Source organism: Gouania willdenowi, chromosome 7, assembly GCF_900634775.1.
Source record: "Gouania willdenowi chromosome 7, fGouWil2.1, whole genome shotgun sequence".
In the NCBI taxonomy this organism is placed as follows: domain Eukaryota; kingdom Metazoa; phylum Chordata; class Actinopteri; order Blenniiformes; family Gobiesocidae; genus Gouania; species Gouania willdenowi.
In genome coordinates, this window is record NC_041050.1 from 2,699,649 (window position 1) to 2,715,639 (window position 15,991).

The 15,991-nt window shown below is 39.4% G+C and overlaps 1 protein-coding gene across 3 annotated transcripts in view; it reads right to left on the reverse strand.

Moving 5' to 3' along the window:
• The window catches only part of nfatc2a (nuclear factor of activated T cells 2a), a 36,411-nt gene extending 21,550 nt beyond the window's left edge, over nt 1-14,861 (reverse strand). For 2 of the 3 annotated variants that reach the window (XM_028453509.1, XM_028453508.1), the window contains exons 1-5: nt 12,208-12,523; nt 8,509-9,445; nt 7,586-7,754; nt 2,525-2,727; nt 445-617 (exon numbers count right to left, since the gene is read on the reverse strand). In XM_028453509.1, coding sequence (XP_028309310.1) covers nt 445-617; nt 2,525-2,727; nt 7,586-7,754; nt 8,509-9,445; nt 12,208-12,340 — 1,615 coding nt within the window. In that variant the 5' untranslated portion in view covers nt 12,341-12,523. Of the gene's footprint in view, nt 1-444; nt 618-2,524; nt 2,728-7,585; nt 7,755-8,508; nt 9,446-12,207; nt 12,524-14,376 lie in introns of those variants that run through there. The other variant, XM_028453510.1, reaches the window with a different exon arrangement.
• Between the last annotated feature and the right edge of the window lie 1,130 nt (nt 14,862-15,991).

Sequence of the window (15,991 nt, forward strand, 5' to 3'; positions counted from 1 at the left end):
TGATTATGAAACCAATTTTTGTGTAATTTAAAGGAATTTTATGGAATTGTTTGGAAGAAATTGGAAGATTTTTGGAAAAATTTAAAGTTCAATAAAACAAAGGAAAATAGCAAATTGGTGATTTAAGATACAGTATCTACATTTGGATTATTGTTAATTTACACAATAATTCATGTTATCTGATTTCATTTTACTGTCTCTTACTGGCAGAATTGGATCCTCTAAAGGGCCAGATTTGGCCCCCGGGCCTTGTTTGACACGTGTGGGTTAGGGTAACAAACAGCACTTATTGTCAGCCTGTATGTATAAAATTTCAAGTAAAGTGTTACTGAGGAATGTCGTGATAAACAGTTTTCAAATACTAATTTATCATTATCACAGACAGACAGACAGACAGACAGACAGACAGACAGACAGACAGACAGACAGACGAGTGATGCTCACAGCACTCAATGGGATGCGAGGCCACTTGCAGAGAGACGTGCTGTCCTCCAGGCTGAGGTATGTGGACCCTGAACACCAGACGGACTCTGGTATTTTTGCGGCCCACGTCCGTCTCTCCTTTCCTCAGCTCGATGTCTGCGTTCCTCAGCTTTAGGATCCCAGCACAGTCGATTCTGTGAGAGGTGGAAAATACGAGTGAAGCAAAGCACAAGTGAAGTAGGACGAAGTAAAACCAATGCATAATGCAAAACAAGAATTTAAAAAATCTAATTAATTAGAGATTATAGTTGATTAACCTTGATTAAGCTCAATTATTTGCATAACAATATTTAACAAGAGAAGCATTGTTATCAATGAAAACAATAAATGAGCTTAAACAACAAATAAATGCTTATTATTTCCATCACTGATTGCTAACATCGTGTAATATTTAAATATTATGATTGCATTGTTCACAAAGCACTAACTTGCATTTAACTATTCATGATTTTTTTGGTAAACTTTATGAAACAAATGTGTTTTTGTATTAAAATAAAAACAGCAGTCCAGAACATTCCAGAGAAGTATAAACTGAACAGTGTAAAATATTTAGAATATCTGTGGATATCGTGAAATAAACAGAGAAACTGATGACGATGAATTTAGTTTGAAATAGTTTTTCTACATAACAGTTGATAAGTTGGGTCAGACGATGCTATCTGTAGCAGCTCTTCTAGCCCCGCCCACATCCTCTACCACAGAGTGGTCGACTGTCACTACAATCATTTATCACTGACTTTGTTCATTTGTCACTCATGGATTTATTATTGGTTCTGAACCCTGTCTGAGTGTCAGTGTGGATTGGAGACACTGTCTGCTCCACTAGGACCATTGTCCCTGCTAGCTGCTACATGTTAGCATTGAGGTGCTAGCTGCTACATGTTAGCATTGAGGTGCTAGCTGCTACATGTTAGAATTGAGGTGCTAGCTGCTACATGTTAGCATTGAGGTGCTAGCTGCTACATGTTAGCATTGATGTGCTAGCTGCTACATGCTAGCATTGATGTGCTAGCTGCTACATGCTAGCATTGATGTGCTAGCTGCTACATGTTAGCATTGATGTGCTAGCTGCTACATGTTAGCATTGAGGTACTAGCTGCAACATGTTTAGCATTGAGGTGCTAGCTGCTACATGTTTGGCATTGAGGTGCTAGCTGCTACATGTTAGCATTGAGATGCTAGCTGCTACATGCTAACATTGAGATGCTAGCTGCTACATGTTAACATTGAGATGCTAGCTGCAACATGTTTAGCATTGAGGTGCTAGCTGCTACATGTTGGTATTGAGGTGCTAGCTGCTACATGTTTAGCATTGAGGTGCTAGCTGCTACATGCTAGCATTGAGGTGCTAGCTGCTACATGTTAGCATTGAGGTGCTAGCTGCTATATGTTGGCATTGAGGTCCTAGCTGCTACATGTTGGCATTGAGGTGCTAGCTGCTACATGTTAGCATTGAGGTGCTAGCTGCTACATGTTAGCATTGAGGTGCTAGCTGCTACATGTTAGCATTGAGGTGCTAGCTGCTACATGTTAGCACTGAGGTGCTAGCTGAGCCTAGAAAAGCTCTGGTGATCCACAAACTCTTTCTTGCACAATTTGCACACAACTGGGCTTTTGTTTTCATCCCGTGTTTTTATTTAAACTAAATGCACACGAAGCACAACAACAACTTCTCACGTTCTCTCATAGTATGAGCATTAGTATTATGGGGATATCGGGAACTAGTGAAATGAGAAAGGTTCCGCGTTGTTTGGAGTGCAAAAAAAAAAAAATTAACTGCGTTTTTGTTGTGTTATCTTTCAGTAATTTATTAATCGCAATTAATGCGTTAAAGTCCCAGCCCTAATAAATATACATTTTAAATGCCTTGACCACATCTCTATTCTGTTCTGTTTTATTCTCTCCTTCTTGTCCTTTATCTGTGACCAGTTGAGGCTGAATGTCTGGTTCTGCTGAAGGTTTTGTTTTGAGTCCCGCTCATGTGGAATATGACTTTGTTTACATAAATATTAGACAAAATGAAACATTGTGCCCTTCTCACATTGCTTTCATGTTGTTCTTTGGCTCCAGAGGGATCTCCAGGACTTTGGTTCCGTGGATGACTTTCTCGTAGCTGGTGGTGGTGACCGTTTTACCGGTGATGCGATGGACTTGGTAAAAGGCGTGAGGTTTGAGGATGCGCTCGTCTGCAGTACCGATGAAGATCTGGAGCCCCAGTGGCTCTTTGCCTCTGTAGCCGTGCAACTGCAAGGGACAAGAAACACGTGTGTTGTGTTTTCTTTTTTCCTCCTTCACAAAAACACGGAAAACTTCCGCTATGTGGTTGAGAAACAGAGACACACACTGTGAAGGAAATGTTTGAGTCACGTTACACTGGCTTCTCCACAGTCTCCCTCTACTGTATTTCCAGATGTTAGTTCCAGAGCCAGAAAAACTGTTTGGACCCACGTGCAACGGCATGAGTCTATGAGTGTACGAGTGTATGAGTCTTCCCTCTGAAGCGTTGAAGAGGAGCCAGAACAGAAAAGAGTTGGAACGCTTCAGGCCATCGTTCCACTGTTATTTAACAGGAATCCCTCTGCTATGAACCATCAAGAGCTGAAAATGTTTAACACGAGGATGACTTTCACATCCTGCTGCACAACTTACTTACTTAACACTGAGGAAACCTGCAAAAACCACAAACATGCATTCAGACAATGCCTTTGTGCACAGCGTGTAGAGCGTGACCTTTATCAGAGAGCACAACCATAAACTGGTTTTTGAACGGTGAAACAAACCCGACGGGTAACTTAGAGAGAAATGTCTGCACCATTGTTTACTAAAATACTTCTGTACACACAGGTTAGGAAACAAAAAACTCCAAACAGTTCAAAACAGAGATTATGAGTGTTTGTCATTTTTCACAAAAAGTCAGAAAACTTGTTCCACAAAGTTCTTTCGCTGTCGTCTCAAACCTAATTCCTGGAGGGCAGCAGTTCTGCATTTTTAAATGTTACTTTCCAATAAAACACATGAATGAAATGACCAGAGTACTTACGTTACTGTAATTGAGTTGCTTTGATGGATACTTGTACTTATTTGAGTATATTAAGTACATTTTAAAAGAGGTAAAGTAATTTGTTAAATTTCTACATCCAACTGTTTCTAAATAAATTGTTTTTTGTTTTAAAATGATCAACGGACATTGTGAAACTACAATCAAACGCATCACGTCATAGCCGACCAATCAGATTAAACGTAATGCACGGTACCATAACAGCATTTAACACTGGTTATTTTCTCAGTTTTAGAGTTCATAAATGTAGCTATACTTTTCTTCTGTTATTTTGAATTGAATACATTTTGCCGACAACAAAAAAATACAAAATGAGAGAAAAATATCTAAAATAGCAACAAAAGCACAAAAAAATGACTCTTAAAACACAAAATGATGTCAAAAAAACAGAAAAAAAACCCGCAAAGATACGTCTAAAACACAAAACAAGAAACCGCGCTAAAACAGCATTGAATTCTGGTTATTTTCTCAGTTTTATAGTTCATAACTTAATCTATTCTTAGTGCCTTCATTGGTGTTGTTTTATTTTTTTTTAAATTGTACATTTTGACAAATCTTTTATTTTATACAGATGCCTTTGTGGAAAATAAAATAAGTTCCAGTCGTTAAGATTTGGTCTCTTCCTTTTTAAGTTTATACTTGAGACGTTTACTGTATGCAAGGGAACCATGACAACGATTTATTCCCAACAATAAACATTGGGGGGTGGGGGGTGGGGGGGGTGAAAGTAATTAGTAACTTTTACTTTGAGTACTATTTAATTAAGCTACCTTACTTGTACTTGAGAGTTTTATGTATGACATACTTGTACTTGAGTAGGATACAATAGTACTCTTTACACTTCTGGTAATGACTGTGTCCTGAAAAAAAGATTAAAGGATTTTTAATTGTCATTTCTGCTAAAAACAATGACGTAGAACTGGAGTTAAAGGCTTTTGCTCGTATGGAGGGAAACTCCCTTTATTCTCCTGTGGATTAAAGGTGGAGTGACTGATCATCTTTGATCTCAATATTTAAACACAGGTTTAGATTGTATTTATGTATTTATTCATGCTTTATGTATTTATTTATGCTTTATGTATTTATTTATGCTTTATGTATATATTTATTTATTTATACATTCATTAATTTCAGCAAGTTAAATTTTTCTTATTCTTTTAAATAATAAGTTAAGGTTTCATTTATTCCAACAATTTTTTAGGAAATTTACTTTGAAATTGACTTTGATCTTACGACATGTTTCGACTGTGAACTGCCAGTCTTTGTCAGAGGCGTATGCCGATCACTTTGATGTTTCCTTTGAAGTTTCCTTGACTTCCGCATATTATTCAAAAAGAAGACAAAAAGAATCTTTCTGGAACTACTACAAGGAAGTCAAGGAAACAGCAACCTTATCAGCACACACCTCTGAAGAAGACTGGCAGTTGTTAGTCGAAACATGTCAGGAGAGCAAAGTGGATTTCCTCAGGAACAGTTGTGTGAATAAATGAAAGTAGAATATTAGATATTTCAGAAAAAAATTCAAGTGAGGATGGAGGTGGTGGCCCCTGTCGCACTGCATTAGTTTATTATTAGCATAATATTAACCTAAAATTATCTGGCATTAGCATTAACATAGCACTAGCTAGCTTTGGCATTAACCTAATGTTAGAATTACCTTGCATTAAAATTGCATTATCATAACATTAACTTGCTTTAGTATTAGCTTCATGTTAAAATTAACTTAGCATTAACCTAGCAATAGCATTAGCTTAACATTCGTCTAGCACTAACATTAACCTAGCATTAGCATTCACCTAGCTATAACATTAACCTAGCATTAGCATTTGCCTAGCTATAGCATTAACCAAGCATTAGCATTTGCCTAGCAATAGCATTATCATAGCATTAACGCTAACCTAGTATTAGCATTAGCTAAGCATCAACCTAGCAATAGCTTAACATTAACAATAAGGTTGAAAATGAAAATGGGTCCGGAGCTGAAAAGTCAATGCAGTTTCACAAAAAATGAATAACTCAAAAAGTTTAAAAGTTATAAATTATAAAAGTACAAGCATAAATCTCTGGAACGGTGTAGGAGGAGTTAACGGAGATGGAAGAAAACAAACAATAGTGAGGATTCCTCCTGCATCCTCACCATTTAGTGCTTTTGTTTACAATCAGAAATCCAAAATGAGGTCAACCACTTGTTTTCAAACCCAACATTAGAACTAAGTTGAGTTGTGCGCTCCGTTCATCAAACAGGACAAACGCAGGTTATTATTTGGATGCTGATCAAAGGCAACGAGCCATTTGTGGAGCAGCTGCAGAGTCTGAAACTATGGCAACGTGGACGAACGAACGCTGTGAGCAGGTAGATGACAGGGTGAAACAGAGGAAGCTCTACTGCAAACACTCAACAGAGCCATGTGACAAACCGCCGGTCACCATGGCAACAGCAGGAGCAGTGAGTCATGAGAGAGAGAGAGAGAGAGAGGGCGATGTAGGAAAAGTCAAGTGGAGGAAAAAGAGAGGAGCAAGAAGAAGGGATGGGGTGAAGGAGTGCAGCCGTGGTCGGCCAGGCCTGACCATCTGATTGGCCCGTCAGAGGTGAAAGGAAGCTTTATTTCCACAAAGTGCTACGCTATGCTACGCTATCAGCCAAAGCAACACAAACAGCAGTGGAAATGTTGCCACGGTAACACACTGAACGGGGAAGTTGAACCTGAGAGAGTAGCGAGTTGTTTCTGCTCTCGTGGGTCACAGGGTCCACCAGAGTGGGTCAGCGGCCCCTCAACACAAGCTCAGTGTCTGTAAAGCTCTATGATCACAGTTGTGAAACGCAGCCTTTTCAACAAAATTCATTTATTCACGTGTAGGAGAATAAATGTTTGATATTTTATCAAAGTTTATGGTTTCTTTGACTTCATACTTTTGTCCCAGTTCCATTTTATCACCATCTTTAGGTGCTGATTCAATTTATTTGGTGATTCTTGGTAACACTTTACTTTGAGTTTATACATACAGTAAGGCTGATATTATGACAAATTATGACACCTTTGGAGCTATGTTGGCATTTTTGGGGGTAAGGTGGAGGGATCTAGTGGGGTTAGGGTTTTCATTGTTATTACTTCTGTTTGTCATTTAACTGATTTAGCCACGCAAATCCTGATATTCTGGATGTTTTAATTCCAGTTTGATGTAATATAACCCACGGGAATAAACTGGTGCACAAACTGTTGCCAGGGTTCTATGTGTCAATATTGGCTTAAAAGTGGCAAAAAAAAGTTTGAAAAAATAGTTTAAACTGGCAAATAATGGGCATGACAAATTGTGAATGTGGTTAAATTGGCAAAAAATAAGCATGAAATATGGTGAAAAGAGGTTAAAAGTGACAAAAATGGGTCAACGTATGTGACATTAGGTGGAAAAATGGTGGAAAGGGTTTATAAGTGCTGAAAACGTCTTCTCAGTGGAAAAAATGTGCAGAAAAGACGTTGAAATTTGATGGAGAAGTGGCAGAAATGGGAGTAAAAATATGGAAAGAAAAAAGTGATAAAAAAATAGGTTAAAATATGGCACGTTTGGTGTAGTCGCAGATAAAGGGTAAAAATAAGCAAAAATGGGCTCAAATTGTTTAAAAAATATTCTTAGTTTCCAAAAGGCATCTGGGGATCCCCTCCCAGTTGGAACCCCTGAAATAGACTACTATAATAATAATAATAATAGGTAAATATAATTGGTAATAAACTGTAAAAAAAACATTTTTTCTCCTATTAAATGTCTCCCTGCCTTGCATAATAAAGCAAGCTAAGTATGAGTTGCAGCTCCGTGACGTGTTAACCACAGCATGAGTAAAATGTAAAATTGGGACTTTTGTGTTAGATGTTATGATCTGGCATCTGGTCTATGGACTTATTATGGTCTGTTTGAGCGAGAGCAGCCAGGTTCTCACACACTCCAGGTCCTCCCCCCACCCCCACCCCAGGAGGCCGGCCCAAGGCCTGGAACGCTAACAACAGCAAACGTTGACATGCTGACGTTGGAGCGTTAACTCCATCATACCTGCACCACAGGATGTCCTCCCGTGGGAGCTTTGACTGCACCGCGGCTTCCCTCCGTTTCATAGTGAGCTCGGTGATGAGGTTTGGGCTGAACCTCGATGTGGAGCTCATACTGGTCAGTGCATCTGGGGATGGGCCACTCCAGGGGGGGCAGAGAGGCCACAGGGATGCTGCAAGAAATACTTCACGTTAGGGCTGGGCGATATGGACCAACATTCATATCTCAATGTTTTTTCTCAAAATGGCGATATACGATATAAATCTGGTTAATTTTAATTCAAATAAAGTCTTAACAGAAAGACGATTCATGGTTAAATTTGCTGATTTCAATATGCCACACACACTAAAATAACACCACGGTGCTGGTAAAACATTTGTTTTTTTACACTTGTCCGTGTATCACAAACATGGGCAACTAGTGGCCCCAAAAGTAAATGCAGGAAATAACAGCAAAAAATACACAAAATAACTACAAAAAAAACAGAGAAATACACAAAAGTACAACACAAATACTTAATAGGACAACAAAATACACAAAAGGAGAAAAAAAATGAGCAATGGGACAACAAAAATACACAAAAAAAAAAAAAAACTAGAAAAACATACAAAAAAATTGAGAAATACCAAAAAAAGAACAACAAAAAATTTGTATGTTTAAGGTAAAATAGTAGTGATGGGACGATATATATCGAATTGAATCGATATCAGCCAATAATCTAGAATATTAATATAAGGATACGTCAAAGCAATCGGTACACGCCTCTGAGGAAGACTGACAGTTGGCAGTCGAAACATGTCAGGAGTAAAAGTAAAATTTTCTGAAAAAAGTTGTCTGAATAAATGAAACCTCAACATATTAGTGAAACAGTTGCCTGGGGACAGCCCTACTGCTTAAAAACCAGATGAATATTTATCGTTGTTTACCTGCAGATGCTGGAAACCAGTGGTTTGGACCAGATTGGAGGGATGACAAAGATTGGCTCTGCAGGAGTTTTGCCTTTGATGTCCTGGTCACATGACACCAGGTAGTTCCCGTCTGCGTGGTTGTCCGGGTACAGGGTGTAGAGCTGGCTGGACGTCTTCACTATTTTGGTGGGCACTAGGCCGGGCTGGACCGCCCCTCCGAAGCCGTTCATGCCGTCGGTGAGGCTGCTGTAGCTGTAGTGGGGGGTCATGTTGTGACTGTCCAGGCTACTGTTGGGGGAGGGGCTACGGGAGCGGTGCCCGGGGATCAAACCCGGATTCCTGTACATGTCGTAGGTGCGTTTACCCTGGGGGGAGGCGGAGCGGGAACCTTGCCGGGGGGAGGGCGAGCGTGGCCCCAAACAGCCGTCCTCGCCCAGGCTGGTGCGGGGGGACGTGCCTGGGGAGGTGCGGGGGGAGCCAGTGTGGATGCCCTGCAGACGAGGACACAGGTCTCCGGGGTTCTGTCCACTGCTGGGGGAGACGCAGGGGGACGCCCAGGGGGAGTAGTTCTCTGAGTGCCAGCTGGTGGACGAGTTGCTGCTAGCCGGGCTCAGGCACTGGGACTCACGGTAGGCCAAGCTGTCGTGGCCCGGCACTGTCAGGGTGGGGCGGGGGCTGATGTTCAGGTGCTGGTTCTGCAGGCAGTCGCGGCCGTGGTTGTAGTGCTCACGGGACGGGGTGATCTCGATACGGGGGCTCAGGGCCAGGCCCGCGGGCCGGCTGCTGTCCACATAGGTGCCGGCCTCCTGGTTCTCATAGCCGGGGTGGGGCTCACGGTGGGTCTGGCTGAAGGACGGACTGCAGGACTTGAGGCCATAGGGGGAGGGCTCCTCCAGGGGGAACACCTGCTCCGATTCAGGACTGAGAACTTTGTGAGGAGCAAGGTTGGAGTCATCTGTGAGAGAGGAGACAAACATCAACAAACCATTCAATCACAGAGATTTACTCAAATCTTGCCTTTTTTCATGGATTTAATTTTGTACATCCCCAAAATACAAATAAAAATCGATATATCTTGAATCTCGATACATCGCCCAGCTCTAGCGACAACTAGACTATGACCAATTTTAAAAAATACATTTGATCAAAAACTGGATCAAAACGTAATGATATTTTGTTAGCTAATAAAGACGGAACTTTAATTATGTAACATGGGACGAAATCCAATCAGACCTCATGTGATCATGTGGTCGTACGCATTGATCAGTCAGTGTGTGTTTACAAACAATAATACCATTCAATAGCAGGTTAATCAATGAAAATCTAATGTCATTTAGTTGATTAATACTAGACTATAACTGAAATAGTCCTGATGACTAAATTTTGACAAGAACTAAGTCGCATTTTAGGTAATAGAATGTCATACTAACGTACTACTCATACTAACATACTACTCATACTAACATAGTACTCATACTAACATACTACTCATACTAACATAGTACTCATACTAACGTACTACTCATGCTAACATAGTACTCATACTAACATAGTACTCATACTGACATACTAACATACTACTCATACTAACATACTACTCATGCTAACATAGTACTCATGCTAACATAGTACTCATGCTAACATAGTACTCATGCTAACATAGTACTCATACTGACATACAAACATACTACTCATGCTAACATACTACTCATGCTAACATAGTACTCATGCTAACATACTACTCATGCAAACATACTACTCATGCTAACATAGTACTCATGCTAACATAGTACTCATACTAACATACTACTCATACTAACATACTAACATACTACTCATACTAACGTACTACTCATACTAACGTACTACTCATACTAACATACTACTCATACTAACATAGTACTCATGCTAACATAGTACTCATGCTAACATAGTACTCATGCTAACATAGTACTCATACTAACATAGCACTCATACTAACATACTACTCATACTAACATACTACTCATACTAACATACTACTCATACTAACATACTACTCATGCTAACATAGTACTCATGCTAACATAGTACTCATACTAACATAGTACTCATACTAACGTACTACTCATACTAACATAGTACTCATACTAACGTACTACTCATACTAACGTACTACTCATACTAACGTACTACTCATACTAACGTACTACTCATACTACTCATACTAAGTCTGATGTCAAAATGAGTATGTGGTGTGTTCACATTAGATAGTCTGTAAAGACTGAGTATGTGAGAAATACCAGGATGTATACTATATGGGGACATTTTTTAAGTATGCACGGTAGACACACTAGTCATACTCAACCGTCCCATGATGCATTGCGAGCAGAAGCATCGGGAAAACTGTGAGCGTCTGTAAATATTGTTGAGTTTAATTTACACATGATTCATGTTTTCTCTATCATTTTTACTTTCTCCTACAGGCTGAATTGGAATTCTCCAAAGGGCCAGATTTGGCCCCAGGGCCATGAGTTTGGCTCATGTTCTACTTGGTAAATTCTCACTTCAAATGTTTTCAGAACTTTCAAAGTAAAGGTGGAGAATCAACAGAGATATTTAGCCTCAGTGTGATTCAGGTTTTTAATGCTGTAGGTTCCAAATTTGCTGTCAAAATCAGCACTGAGGCAACCTGCAGTGCTTGCGTACACTATACATGAAGTCAGCAAACTTGTCTCTGTGTTTTGAGGAATCAGTTTAAACATTTAAATTACAACAAATGCAGATCTCATGGACCTGTAAAGTAGACTCTGAAATGCACTTCCTGTTTGTTCTTTTAATAAATCCTAATTGAATCTTTAAAAGCACATTAGCGCACGTGTCAAACTCATTTTACTTCAGGGGCCAAATACGGACCAGTTTGATATAAACTGGGCCCAATTTTGACATCATTGTGCCTTAGATTTTAATATCAATCCCTGCTGGATCTTCACTTAAAAATTTTTAATTTTGTAACCAAATATTGTGTCATTTAGAGGAATTTGGTGGAATTGTTTGTGAAAAATTGTAAGATTTGTGGAAAAATGTAGAGTTCTTTCCACATTTGCCATTAAAAATGACTGCATTTATGTGACATAAACAAAGTTAAACTACAAAGCCCTTAAAAATACTATAGTTTTTACTTTCTCCAGTGGATGCTCTAAAGTAGACATAGGCAACTGGCGGCCCGGGGGCCACATGCGGCCCTCGGTCTAATTCTATGTAAAGTAAATGTACAGAATGACAGAAAAACACACAAAATTACTATAAAAACTCTTTGTTCTTTCCTGTATTAACGCTCAGATCGCTCATTATTCTAAACTAATCATGTGACTCTCTGACCAAACAAAGACATTTTTTCGGCCCCGCTGTGATAAATGTTGCCTACCTCTGCTCTAAAGGGCCAGATTTGGGCCCCGGGCCTTAAGTTTGACACATGTGCCTTAGAGAGTACCCGTACCACAGGTTGGGAATCACTGCTCTATACTTGGAGTCAGCAAACATCTCTCTCAGTATTTTTAGAAATCAGTTTAAAACATTAAAAATAGAACAAATGCAGATGTCATGGACCTATAAAGCAGAGTTTAAAATGCACTTCCTGTTTGTTCTTTTTTAAATGATATAAACACAATTCCATGCCTTTTATTGATCAATCAGAGTGATCAATAACACCTGAGGAACTCTCTCACAGTCACAAACCTTGATCTCCACCTGTAAAGTCGCTGCCAGTAGATTCATATTCAAACAAATACTCAAACTGCAGGTCCTCCTCAGGGCAGCTGACCCGACTCAGCTCCTCCTCCAACTCATTCTGCGCGTAAAAGGAGCTCATCTGGCTTCAAGCTGCTGTTATTGTTATTATTGTTATTATTCTATTAATCCTGAGGACAATCCTCCGGGTTCCAGACGTGGGAACAGCAGCTGTGGACTTTTAGTCTCCGGTGATGATGAAGATGATGGTGGATCTGAGGAACCTGAACCTGATGGCGCATCGGTGCTGATGATTACGCACAAGTTTCCTGTTTGAGAAGCTGTCGCTGTCACTTTCACACGGAGGCGGGACGGCGCGCGCACAGGATGAGGCTGATGGGCACGCGCCTTCTAAAAAGGTGCACACGGGAGCTGATGGCTCGAGCTACAGGGGCGGGTCTAGGAAATGTTGGTTAGGGGGCCCTGCAGGAGCACAGACTCGGATTATGGTGGCACTGTAAATTTCAAATAATAAAATAACCACTTAAAATCCCAGTTAATAATACTGTTTACCCTAAATGATAAAAAAATAAATAAATAAATGGCAACATGGGCATTTCCCCTATATGTTGAAGCTACACAATGTGTTAGAAATCTAAAGAAAAAAAACACATGTGATATGTAGTTAATGCTATAAAATAGTTAATCATATCTGTGTGTGGATCAAATGTCAGCACCAGAACTTCTTACCCAGTAAAAATGTTTAAATCATGCGATTAAAGTGATGTCTGTTTATTTTAAAAGTATAAGAATAATTTATCCTGACTGACCTGTCTTTTGTGAATCTGGATGGGGTGGCACTTCGTGCGGCCAATCAGATTTTAGGAGTGGCACGTGGTGCCACCCTGGGCCACCCCTTTGGCCCCGCCCATGCAAGCATCGCTGATAAATAAATAAAAAATAAAGTTTTTTTGTTTGTTTGTTTTAAGTCTGTACACTAGTGGTCACCAAACGTTCTAAAAAAGCAAACGACTTCAAAGCAAGTGAATACCATTTTAAAAAGCACTTATTAAAAACTACATTTTCATGTTTTCACTTTAAATTTTAACCAGCAAACAATTTCTCCTAATTAATGCAATTGTTTCATTTTCATTAGGTTTTGCAGGAAATCATCACGCTCTTATTTTACAAACCACTTTTAAATAACCGATTTAACATTATGTCATATTGTATGAAAATACTTTTTTAAAAACCGAAACATCTTATCATAAACTATATACATATCAGTGACAATCAAAAGTTGAAATAAAATATAAAAGTTTCAGTGCAAGGACATTTCTACTTTCCTGTTTGGTTTTTACTTGTCAGTATTAAAAAAAAAAAAAAAAGAAATCAAAGAAAATTCAATAAAATAGCATAAATATGGACAGAAGATTGCTTGTAAGCAGCAAATAAAGAGCATATAGGTCAGCAGGTGTGGTTACAGATGTTTAATATTAAAACGCAATTAAGAGAAAACATGCACAGTGATTGTAAAGGTTTATTATACTGTTTTTAAATGATTATTGTTGTATATTTAGTTTTGGGTTGCCCCGGCTGGTTGAACAGGTACAGCCTGGTGCTGCCCCCGGGCGTCTGACAGCTGGCAGTGACGCAGCACGCGTGCACGGAGAGACACGTCTGCGCGCGTGGAAACGTCAGCTTTTGTGTAAACGGAGTAAAGTAAACACACGCACGAGTGTTACACGCACACACATACATGCAATCTCAAAGTATTGAATGGGTTGGACTTCCCGGTGACGCGCGCGGCTATTTCAGAGGGGATCCCCTCATGGTTTTACGCACTGGGTTTTTACGCACGTTACGCACTGTTCCCACCCAGCTCTAGTCTGTCCCTTACGCTTTTAACAGCCCTTTTTTTTTTTTTTTTTTTTTTTTTTTTGCTGATGTCATTCATTCAACTGCACTTTTATTAGCAATTTAAGTCAATAATGCGACAGTTTTTTATTAAATGTTTTTTTTTTAAATGACGATTACATAATAGTTCAGGTCGTAAAGATGTCTCCTTTTTGTTTGTTACGTATCTAACTTAGTAAAGAATCAACATCAGAGTTAAGACTATAAGTAAAGATCAAATGGGTGGATTATTACCAGATAATCACAACACTTCTGCAGTACCTTGATCCATCGACCTCATGGTGTGGTACTGAGCCAGCCTCCAAGTCTCTCTAAACATCTGGAGAGAAAATTTATGACCCAAAAAAAGTGAAAAATGTAGGGTTACAGCGGTGGTGTTATTCTCCTCTAACAACCATAGCAGGAAGATGGAAATATTCCCGGGGAAGAAGTGTTGAAACTGGAGAGAATGGAGTTAGAAAAGTAAGTCGCTGCGTAAAAGTGTCTCTTCTGTGTCCGCCACAGCCGCGGTTCTGCTCTCAAGTCCTCCTTCCGAAAGCTCCGTGAGGATTACTTGAGTATCAAGAGCGGCTTCCTTCCCCGCTCGGGGTGTTTATAATGGTCCAATGCTGTAAAATAACGGGATTCCCTCAGTGTTTCCTCCTGTTTGTGCGCCTTTGCCATGGAAACCTGGAGACGCGCCATGTCACAGACTCAGGGCTTTCCTGCAAAGCCCCCACACTCAGGAATCCATGACGTCTCCTGCTCATGCGCCAAGGCATTTCTGCGGCTGCTCTCAGACAGTAGCGCACAAGAACTTCATTGTAGGGATGAAGAAATTACTGTAGGAGAGAGAGAGAGAGAGAGAGAGAGAGAGAGAGAGAGAGAGAGAGAGAGAGCTCTCGTTACATGAATTTTCATTTCAAGTTATAGGACCTCTTTTCACTTGAACATATTTTTCTTTAAACTTTTGACAGAAGCATAAAATGTGGATTATTTGACGCAAATAATAAATAAGCATTTGTTCAGTGCATTAAATACATGGTTCTCAACCTTTACAGCCCCCCACAGGTTCCTAATCAGGAATAAAATGGGTTCAAAATGTGTCAATATTGCAACAATTAGTTTGAACTGGCAAATAATGGACATGACAAACCATGAATGTGGTTAAGTTGGCAAAAAAAAAACATGAAATATGGTGTAAATAGGTTAAAAGTGACAATATGGTGAAATGGGATTTTAAAAACCACAGAAATTGGTTGAAAGTTACAAATTAGAGTGGGTAAAAATGGACAGAAAAGGTGTTAAACAGGGGTCAAAGTGTCAATATTGACTTAAAAGTGGCAGAAACCGTAAAAATGTAATCAAAATTAAAAAAAAAAAAGGTTAAAATTGACAATAATGGGTCAACGTGACATTAGGGGGGAAAGTGGTGTAAATGGTTTATAAGTGCTGAAAATGTTTTGAAAGTGAAAAAATGCGCAGGAAAAGCATTAAAATTTGACGAAAAAGTGGCAGAAATGGAGTAATGTAGCAAAAATGCATTAAAAGAAGCCAAATTATGGCAAGAAAAGTGATTTAAATTGTTGTAGTTGCAGAAAACGGGTAAAAATGATCAAAAATGGGCTCAAATTGTAAAAAAAAAAAAAATATTCGTAGTTGCTTGAAGGCTTCTAGCGACTCCCTCCCAGTGTCACGCCACCCAACATGGGATCCTGACCCCAAGGTTGAGAACCATGGCTTTAAATTGAATCTTCAGCTTCCAGTAAAATACATCTATATTTATTTTTAAAAGACAGACTATAATAATTTACATATTTGTGGATGAAATTGTGATTCAGTTCATCTTCAGTTTTAGGGCGTGGCCACAAATACAGGAATAGGTTTACCTGTTTTA